We start from the raw sequence: 11,577 nt of genomic DNA, 5'->3' as shown, positions 1-11,577 counted from the left end.
GAGAGAGAGAGAGAAGAGATTTCGCTTCGCTTTGAGCTCGAAATATTTAAGGTTCCTACTGGATTCTTGTAATAATTAATTATTGCTCTATTATTCCTAAAATCTTGTAATAAAAGCCTTTTGGAAAATACTATTTGACTGAGACAGCTATTGCGAGACACTTTAATTACAAGAGGGTTGATATTTAACAAGGCTAATCAACAGCAGTAATAACATTCACTATAGTATTCTAAATAGAATATAGAAGTAAGAATATTATTATTTCTCATTAAAATCCTGTCTTGCCTTGCTTCCCACATTTTAAAAGGCGTCTTCAGGCATTTATCTTATTAGTTAGCTAGTTTACTAGTTACATGGTAAGCTTGTTTGAATTTATCTTTTCTACTTTACCATAGCTACTCGACTAGTTTAGTCGTTATAAATGCTATACCTTACACGGTTTCCTTCCCACTTAAACTAAAATACAGACTAATTTTTCATTTCATTATTCAGTTATAACTTCTTGTGAATATGATAGACTCTCAATCTTCCAGAATATAACAACTATTATAATTTTTACTCTAATTTTCATATGATAGTAGCAATAACTAGCAAGTGCTTCAATAATTTATAGTGACAAACAAATATTCATACAATTCAAATTGAAGGCATCAGATTTATTAATGAGGCCGAACAAAACGAAAAATATTAAAATTGAATAACTCGAAAAATGTTAGAATATTTAACAAGCTGAGGATGAATACTGTGAAATAAGTACAGTAAATATTATAAAAATTTACGATAAAATAAGGCATGAAAGAACTACTGATAGGATCCATTATACAGTACCTTAAAGTTTGTACAGTGATGTAATGCACCCCTTAATTTATTACACGAGTATCGATAGCTATATTTCATATAGTTAGGTTTCTAATAACAGATTGTAGCTGGATGTTATATCATTTTGCTGACTAAAATGCCAAATTTAACTTTTTTAATTTCTTAAATAATGACTATCGTTACGCTAACATTGGATGATTGCTAAAATTTTTATTAGAAATTGTTGACTACGAACGGGAACGTATTCTACACAAAGCATTACATTAAAAGAAAATTCATAACTAAGCTATCATAATATATATGAATTCCTTCCTACTGCGAGTTAGTCAATTATGATGCAAGATTTATATTGCTTGATGCACTTTAGATGTGAAGATTGCAGAGTTGCACATTAGTGCAAGAGTAAAATATTTTGAGATGATTGATTTGTATGATAAGTGTATTAAATTTCTGATTAAGAAGTGTTGTATTTGATGACCGAAGTCTGATCGTAGGCTACATTGTTACAATATCGTATATAGATCAAATGAAATGTATTTAAGAATTGCAAAGGTTGGTTTGAATCTCTTTACTTATTTGAGTTCTAGAAACCTTAGATTAGATTCTTACTACTAACTAATTAGTGTTTTACCATTCTTAAACTCTATAACATAAGCAACTTTTTAAATTCTATCTTGACTGAGACAATTATTTTAAGAGAAATACACTTGGATTTAATAGAGTAGCTATGAGATACTTTTATTACAGCTTGATAATCACTTGCCAAATCGTGCAAGATTCTTAATGATAGTTCAAAAACAAATTAATCTATAATGGCTAATTTTTTAAGCGATATTACAGCGTAGTTAAATAAGATTTTAGGCTGTATGTAATCAACATTTTACTGTTAGTGAGAATTAACCAACCTGAAAAATGGACCATCAGAAATATTACCGTCATGTTCAATGATAGTGTTCTAAGAAATAGCGATATTAACATGATTTCATAAAGTTCCGAATTTGACTGAATAACTTTCACCAGTTCTTATTAATTTCTCTAATAAATGGAGAATAGTCAAAGATTTTGATTAGAGATCTGCTAAAACGTTTTCATATTCACATAAAGCAATACTCTACTTATAGGAAATTGAATTGCAGCTACACAGTTATAAGTCAGCTAAACATTTTAAATATCAAAGAGTTGTATAATGTACTAGTATACACGTTTATAATAATTATATTAGTAACAACACAACATATAAAAGTTATTTTTGTAATACCTAAACATGAATTTAAAGTATGATTAGAAAGGATAAAAATTTGCACTCTCGAGATGCCGTTTGAAACTAAGAATTTTCTCAATCGATCGTCTGCTTTATTAAATAGCAAACAGCATTCAATAAGAGAAAATTATAATGACCAAATTATTAATAATTAATTAATTTAAAGTTGCAAGTAGATATTTTTGATCGTAGTACTAAATATTATGATACAACACTTAAATTGAAAATCGCTTCTGTATAATTTTTAATCTAAAGCTTGATCGTACCTGAATTTAGTCAAATTTTTTTTGTAATTAAACTAGTAGGATTCTTATTATTTCATTGTTTATTGCATTATAAATAATAAATGTCTTCATTACCGTATTCTTTAAACTATAAACATCTACACTGAATTGATTTGCTTTACAAATTTGATTCGAAGTTTTAATTATTTCTCATCGATTAGTGTTAGCAAAGCTTCAATAGAGTTTCGGATCATACGGAGTGATGTTTGTGAAGATGTTATCGATTATACTGTACAAGCCTTAATGCAGGCTTCATAAAATTGTTAAACACATAAATATACCATATATTCCTAAATAATTTTTATTTCGCATTTCTTCTTGTCTCAATCAATTATTTTTGCCTTAACGTTTTGAATCGAACATCGCTAACTACATGCTCGTATGTGTAAATATATATATCTTTCTAACTGCAAGCACATACATATCTAGCTAACGTATATTGAACAAAGAAGGTACTGTTTACCATAATTAATCTTAAAAAATACGGCATCCAGCTATATTTAGATAATTCTATTTAAAAACGAATATAGCGACATATTTCCATATTGGCTAAATTAGTGTTTATCTAGTATTGCAACAAATGGGATCATACCACGTATTATGATGACATGTTCAAAAATTTAAGTATTAAAAGGTACTGTGCAGGCTTCTGCGATAAAACTTTGTTATGCGAGCGAAATATTTAATAGACATTAATTAAAAATCTAAATTTATGTAATGCCTTCATGGCTCATATGAGTATATTACTCTAAAAAGCTTCTGATATCAACCTGAAATATTTCTAATTAACAATAAAGAGACTTAAAAAACTTATAAAAGTTGGAACATATTATTTTAGAGAATCAATGTTTCAACTGAATTCCTACTTAATAGCATAGTCCATTAAATGTTACTGGTAAATTATTAAGCTATTGTAAGTTGCATTAACTAGTGATAAAAATAAAAATCATCAAACTGCGGCAAATTAGCATCTCGACTATTTTTGTTTAACCAATTAATAAATAGTCTATTTATCTAATTTGTTTGTTTTTCCAGATTAGATAATAAACTGCCTATTAATTTCTTGCTCATTGTAGGTGGTCTGTAGACATGGTTTTATATTTAGTATGTATTTCGTAACTGCTATTGGTGTTATTATGGCTGCTTCATCATAAAGCATTAACTGCTTATTCGCTGTAAAACATGATCCAAGATATTTTAGTTACAGTTCTTTGGTTGCTACTGACAACCCTATTCGTTAGTGTTATAAATTATGAGTTGAGATAGGAGACTTAAATAAATTATTAATGATATTTTTGAAAATTAATGGATGAGTAAACGTAAATTAAACTCATTATGTCTGCACCTTTCAATAAAGTCTTCGCGAGCCCCAAGCCTCATGGCTAGATAGCACCACAGCTGGGCAACGAGCTGAAACCTTGATATATCATTGTTTTCGAGTAAAATGTCTCTATTACAAACGGAGGCTAGTTAAGCAAAAAAATATAGCAAATCTTTTAACCACAAATCGCAAATTTTGTATAGCGATAGTGAAGGGATTTTTCTCTAAACATTAACGAATTGTTCTTGTTCTACGTTCAATTTTTTTCATCTGTTTTTAACTATTGAATTTAGTGATAATTACATAGAAACTCGTGCTTGGAAAACTACTTATTTTACGTTATCAGAAATTCTTAATAACGTATGCTTCGATAATATCATAATGTATTGCAAGAAATTACTTCAATAATTATAATTGTAAACTGCTTAGATTCTGTAATTCTATAATCGACGAATATGTTAAAGTTATCACTTACCGGATCGGGCCAACCATGGATAGATTTTAATTATCGAATAGCAATTACTAGTACAGATCATTTACGTTTGTTTAAGGGCAAATATCTGTATGGGTTATAACGTGTGGTTACTACAAGCTCCTTAGCCCTTCAATTCATGGCTAAAGGCTAGAATCTTCTATATAAAACAAATTAATGTTCAAAATTTAGTACGGTACCGTACTTGGTAAAGAACAATAAACAAAAGTATACAGATCTGACAGTGATCTTATGATTATTTTATATGCACACGAAATTGGCCTAAACAATTGAAATTAAATTCATTTGCAGTAAAGGACTAAAAGCGAAGTCTTTATAGCTTTTAGTATGAAGCTACTGTTACTTTACTATAGAAAATACATAGAAAGTGAAACGTATTTTTAAGTTTTACCCTGCCAAGTCACGATGTTGCCATCTTTTCTTCTTTACTATTTTACAAGGTTTTATGTGTATGTATTACTATAGAAGTGATCTAGGAGCAATCACCTAATCTAAAGAAAGAGCCTTTGATAGTCTATTGAGATTATAAATGATTTTGAATCTATAGCTGTAATGTAACTAGTATTTTGATTGTAGACTGTTAGCCATGTTTAGTATAATGTACGGTAGATATTTATCCTAAGAGATATTTGGTAGCTATAACTATAGACTGTAGTGGTATAGACTCTATGCTAGAGTACAGAACTACAGATGACTATATACAGTAAAGTGATAAATTATTAAGTTACTAATAAGGCTATAGGTAAAAATAGAACTGTAAATCATATATTAGGATATGGTTAATTCATTGTACTTTGGCTGGTGTGAATAATGTCTACGTAAATACTGTAGTCGTATCCATATTGGATTAATGATGGTCCGCAGTAGAATAGTCTTACTAAGAATAATTTAACTATGTATAAAATAAGGTAAAAGGTTGCTATGCGGATTGTAGCTGCGAATGCTACGGAAAGTATAAAAGCATGCAACTTTAGATTACTCTGTTAGTTCGTTCTAGAAGTCTTTAGTAGTAGCATTCGGCTAAAGTGGAGCTGTGTGTAGTTAATCTTTGTATAAGATTCAATAAAGCCCTTATTTTTCTAAAATTTGGAAATTTCGTGATTGGTATATATCACAATAGCATAGCCTTTTTATTAAAGTAAGGGGTTTTATAGCTTGATGGCAAGGTACTGTAGTGTATGGTACTATCGTATGGTTGTTAACGTCATTTTACAAAATGCCAAGTGATTTTGTAAATGACAAATTTTTGAATAAATACGGTAACATGGTTACTGTACAACTTCGTACTAAAACAGCAACTGTCAATACAAAGTCAGAAAAGTTATAGCCGTCGCATAAAATATTTTGATAAGCGATTATGCAATTTTTAGAAAATAAAAGATGATGCAATTAGAAAATTTAGAGAGAAAGACGGGAGAAGATTCCTTGAAGACCTCGTTAAATTTTAAAGACCTTCGGGTCGAACTGTAGTAAGTGAAAGCGTTGTTCTTTTTGTAATGTTGTTTGGTGGTTGACAGTTTTAAGTCTGTCGTCTTTTTCTTATTTTTTCTTTATGATACTTATAATTACGTATCTGAAAGATTATTTAGTCTACAGCATATCTCTCTCACGTTTAAAATAAATTCTTATTAGGTTGTTTTCCCAGTTTTTATTTCGTGTCTAAGTTTCATTAAGTCGACCAGTGCAATGATTTCAGCTAATTGCAGTAGTTATGTGTTATGAAAATACAGTGATAGTACAGTATATAATGTAGAACTGTATATCTTAGTAAAGTAAGTGTTGATTAATTATGGCTAGAATGATGAAGCGGTTCACATGCACTATGGGCTATACAAGGCCGCAGCTGATTGCCATATTAAGTGCTATTATAAAGCAATGTCATAATGCGATTGATGACTTCTATGACCAGGAATATTCGATTGCAATTAATATGAGCTGATGGAATTGTTATCGTAAAGGCTAAGTCATGTATTTGATTTGTCTTAGCCTCTTTCGGCGGCTCCTATAAGGGGAAGAAATTTGGAATTCTTCTCCGACAAACAGATACAATAAACATTAATCTGAAATTCAATAAAATAGTGCTGACTATATGTATCACATTAAAGATTTACTCTATTAAACACCTCAAATTTTAAGTTATCAGATTGTGAGCCTAGCATTAAGAACCCATACACTACACTCTGGTACGCGATAGAATGTCTCTTTTGCTGCATATGGTATAGCTTTTCCTTGAAGGCTTGTAAAATTTCTAACACAAGTCAAAGTATTAAATATACAGCGGTTAATCTCCATTATACCTCATTATCTTGTAGTGCATTGATAGGATACTATAATGCATAGTTAGGCTTAGTTTAGTTAATTAGCTGATAAACTGATTAGCGTCACGACATACTTAACTGTACCAAGACCAATTGAAATAGATTGTTTGCTTTACTCGTTACATTCACATCAAATATCGTTTACTTAATCCTTGAAAACAAGTATCTTTTGGTATTTTAATATTGTTTCGACCCAAATATCTTTATCGTAGCGTAAAATTGTGCGCAAAGATTTAAAAATATCGTATAGTAATCATAAATAAATATAAGTATCATACAGGATTCACAAATATACCGTTAGTGTTATAGTGCACTGTGTTGATGTTACATTTGATATTTTAATCATCGCTCGCAATTAACTACCAGAATATTTAGTGATCATTAACTAGCTACTTCAGTAATCTCATTCATTACTTTGGCATAAATACTTTGGAATATCTATCCTTTAAACGTAGATCTAGGGATGAAAGGTGATAGATTACTTGCAATTAGAATGATCAATTCTTTATTAGTCTACTTTTCAGAAGTAGCACTTGTATATAAGAACTCATGCAAAAATATACTGAACTACTCACATAAGCCTAAAACTAGTTAGAAGCTCACAAATGATGAAGCTGTAGTCAAAATGATAACATTGATCGAATTAATAGCATGCACATAAATAGAAAGAACTTTGCCTTGATTACAGTTAAAGTGAGAGTGAATAAGTAGAAATGCTCTCATCCTGATTGATTGCATAGTACAGCTATCTTACTAGACCATTACTATTGAAGCAATTGTTTGTCTACTTGCTTCTAGCATATCGCAATTTGTGTTGATATGTATGGCCAGGCGATATCTTGTCTTATTGTTATAAATAGCACAAATAAGGAACAAAGTTACATTCCATATACGAATACTCCGAATTCAAACTATCTTATTGATGATTATTAGGCAAAATGTTAGGGAACTGGATACCAGGGTAGATATAATATCTATCAATTGAATATACATCTTGTCTTGGGAGTAAGCATATTCTATCGGATTGTAATGGATTGTACAACTAAGGGAAAAAACTTACATTTCATACATAAATACTCTGAATTTAAACTATCTTGCTTATGATTATTAGGCAAGATATTATCGTAAAGAAATGAATTTCAACGAAATTACAAAGTCTATTACTTGTATGGACGAGTTGCTTGAGAAGTAAGCGTATCTTTTGATTACAAGAAATTGTACTATGTATAACCTAGGAACAAAAATATATTCCATTGCCACGGACTACTCTCCTGACAAAGGATGAAGAGAAGTATTGTACTCTTCTAAGTTGCTTTTACCAACTACTACGCGTATTTTAGTTTCGGCCTAGAACCTACCCCTTTAGACTGCAGTCACACAGGCAAACTTCACCATGACGAGATACTTCTACTTTATTCCGACTAATACGACCAACGCTATTTACTCATGAGAACTTTAAAACTAGTTACTAACGAACAACATTCGTAATTCCAAGTCAATAATAAAAGTTTGGTCAACCTAACCTACATAGGCAGAAGTCTACTACAACACAAATACTTGATCTATACCACGACTCATGATATATTTGCAACTTGACATCCTTATATAAGTATTACGAATTTAAACTTAAACGGCTGGAGACTTCGTGAAATCAGTACGATAAATTACTTTATAATTTTACATCGACAACTTGCACTACTATACTTATCGTATTATTAATAATGATCATAGGAATAAGTTCAAAGAAAAATCGTAACAGGCAATGTCATAGCCTGAACGTAGCCTTAAGTATGTTCTTAGCTTCGTAAAGATCAAGCAACTAGGTAATATATTAACGAAAGCATTAAATTCAATAAGCTATTCTATACTTTTGACGACATATTTCTTCCGATATTAATGTTAGTCCTTGTGTTATACGAGTATCTACGGAATATATCCTTTATTTTCGTATGGAGTTCCATTTTACTATTGTTAGCCGATAAATCGCTTAGATCTTCAGAGGATTGCATACTGTTTCGTATCAACTACTATGCCCCTCGAAAAGCACCACCAATTCTATTAATCTTATTGATAAGGGATTGACTCGAAAGTGTATAACATACAAGCATGGATTCACCGCAGAATTGATTGGTAAAGCAAATATAATGGTAAATTGCAAAGCTATCATATCAACCGAATGCGATGTAGATAAAACATGCATAAATACAATGTAATAAGGAATCCAACTGATTAAATCGGTGACTAATATTAAGAATAGACGTATGGCTATACGCTTATCTTTACTGATACTTTTACTTTTGCGTACATTACGACTTGATTGACGAATAGAACTTAGCATTTTACCGTATAGAATACATGTAATAATCCAACAGATAATTGTAATAAGTGTAAATGCTGTAATCCACCATTTAAAGTATGGATTAGAAACATTACTAGCCATACATATACTACTGTATCCATGTAATCGATTATCTCCATCAGCGCCAACGCTATACATAACTGGAATACCAACAAAGATAATTGAAAATAGCCAACAACATGCAACCAATAAGAACGCCGATTTAACTGTTAATTTTCGTTCAGAGAAAGGATAAACGATGCAAACATATCGATCGATACTAATAATTAGCATCATAAAGACCGACATCAGGCTTGCTGCACAACATATAAAACAAGCAAGTAAACATGGTATACTACGTAGCCAGTGTTCAGATTCGACAGCGAAATTATAATGACTATAGAAACGATCACCAATAGCAATAATTAACAAATAGTTAGCAACAATAAAGTCAGAAATAGCTAAATTTGCGATTAGAAATATTGGAACAGGATTCTTCTTTGTTTTTATACTTTTAATATGTAAAGTAAAGACGGCAATGTTACCAATAAAAGCGATACAACCAACTAACCAAATATACATTTGCAGTGTTACATGAGATAATAATCCATCACATGTCGATAGGCCATCGTATTTCCGCAATGGATAACAAGTCTGGATAGATGCTGGTACCATACAACACAAGTATAAACGTGTTGAGCGTCTGTAAAGTAGTAGTATATTTCGTAATTAGTTAGATTTAATGCTAATATTAGATTCAAAATTATCTATACTTTAATATCTTGATTCGTTACTTATAATAAAGCAAATAAGTAAATCTGTGAGAGACACAGTATCAGGGACTAGTTAACAATAAATTTCTCTTTACTGTAAATCCCTTTTGGTATATGAAGATTTTGTTAAGCCAAAAGGATTTGTGTAAAATAGGGCTGGTGCTAAAGTAAGGGTATACAATGTGGGTGAGATTTTGTAGAGTAGCTACTGATAGAATGTAACTCCTTCATTGATTAAATACATACAGCCGAATTTAAATAATTCGTTAACAGATCAGTTTTTAAACTTTAACTTTGAAATCAGATTATTTGCTAATGAAAATTATTTTACTTTGATTGACATCAACCAGCTCGCTAGGATAAGTGTTGCTACGAAAGTTTGATGTAAGTACTATTTAGCTCTTTAGATTGTGGATTACTATCTTAATAATCCATTGAATTTTTATTAAGTTTATTTTCCTTATTATAGTATGATACCATACTATAAGCTAATCATCAATGCGAAACGGCTATTTTCCATAAGATATATATTCATTGCCATAGATAATCCAATAAGGTAGAAACAGATTACGGCAAGAGCATTTACACAGTGAAACAAAAATCTTATTTTGTGTATAATATCAAAAAATATAAACTCTTATAAATCATATTGGCACTTACATATGTTCAATTTTAGGTGTATAAAAGAATGATTCCGTTTGAACCTCAACTAGTGAATTTCCTTCCATGAATCTACAAATAGATTTACCAGATAAGATAAAGAATTTACAATTTAAAAAAAAGTTTATATATTGTTATAAGGTATCAGATAGTATTATTTATAAAGAACATTATCAACACTAGTACGATACTTGTTATAATAATAATTAATTTTGATGAAATATTACGATGCTTTTGTTACTTTAGAGTATGTTACTTACAAGTAAGTAAGCTTCTTTAAACCCTTGAAACAGGTAGTTTTTAAAATCTTAATATTGTTCCAACTAAAGTCCCTTTAAATATAATATCATCAAGATATCGATTCGATATATTATTTAGTAAATAATGTAAATGACAGAATTAGTTATTATCATGATTACGAATAAAATATCATTCCACTTCATTAGATATAGATTATTCTTAATCATGAATGTAAATTACACGTTTAGCGCGAATTATATTAACTTTTTACTCACTTATGCGATGATTTATCATCAGTTTAATGCCTTTTGAGTAGAAATTTACGATGTAGTAAACGTGATCGTAACTTTACTACAATAGAATAGGCATAAGGATATGTACAACACTCCTTTCAATTAATCTCAGCGAACTTATGATAATTGCTATTACTATTACATTTCGACAGTACCAGAGATAAAAATTAATAAATAAAACTACTACCAATTATGACTTACATGGTCATTAGGTTATCAGTAAAAGTTGCCCATGGAATGTTACATATGTTAGTTAAATTATTTTTGGATACGTTTCTAATATAATTTATTAAAAAAAGAATGATCTATGGGTAAGTACAGTAATTTCAGTTCAAATTCCAATTATACGTTAAAAGCAATATTTCTTTGCAATAATTACATTGATTTCAAACTTGATAATGTAATTTTGCGGACATTTGTTAATGAATTTAGGCTGTTGCTTCTCAGATATCTATGTAGGCGAGGGTAAATTAGTACACACGAATATTGAAATATTTATTTAAGATTCTAACTTCTTATTGATAGCTGCCGTATCCTTTATGCTAAGATAAGTATAGCTGCAGATTTCAATTTCTAATTTTTACTCAATGCTGTACAAATGTAATTCTAATAAATTTAATCATATCCTAGTACATACAGATGCTGCAATCCCCTATCGTTTCTAAGAAACATAGATCCAAAATCAAAGCTTCGTAGATTATTTCCGGTTAAATTTCTTGTAAATTATTAAAATGAACATTAAGTGTAATAAATCTTCATACTATTTTAAATCGTAAA

The 11,577-nt window shown here is 30.0% G+C and overlaps 1 protein-coding gene across 1 annotated transcript; it reads right to left on the bottom strand.

Annotated features, from left to right (window-relative positions):
• Positions 1-8,516: 8,516 nt before the first annotated feature.
• TRIADDRAFT_62166 (uncharacterized protein) lies at positions 8,517-11,009 on the bottom strand (the record flags this gene model as incomplete). The annotated part of the gene is made up of 3 exons (XM_002118092.1): positions 8,517-9,537; positions 10,268-10,339; positions 11,002-11,009. 3 exons carry the CDS (start codon positions 11,007-11,009, stop codon positions 8,517-8,519), a joined length of 1,101 nt encoding a protein of 366 aa, XP_002118128.1.
• Positions 11,010-11,577: the final 568 nt, after the last annotated feature.

This window comes from Trichoplax adhaerens, genomic scaffold (assembly GCF_000150275.1).
Source record: "Trichoplax adhaerens TRIADscaffold_37 genomic scaffold, whole genome shotgun sequence".
Classification (NCBI taxonomy): Eukaryota; Metazoa; Placozoa; class Uniplacotomia; order Trichoplacea; family Trichoplacidae; genus Trichoplax; species Trichoplax adhaerens.
This window is presented reverse-complemented; position numbering and strand designations above follow the sequence as displayed.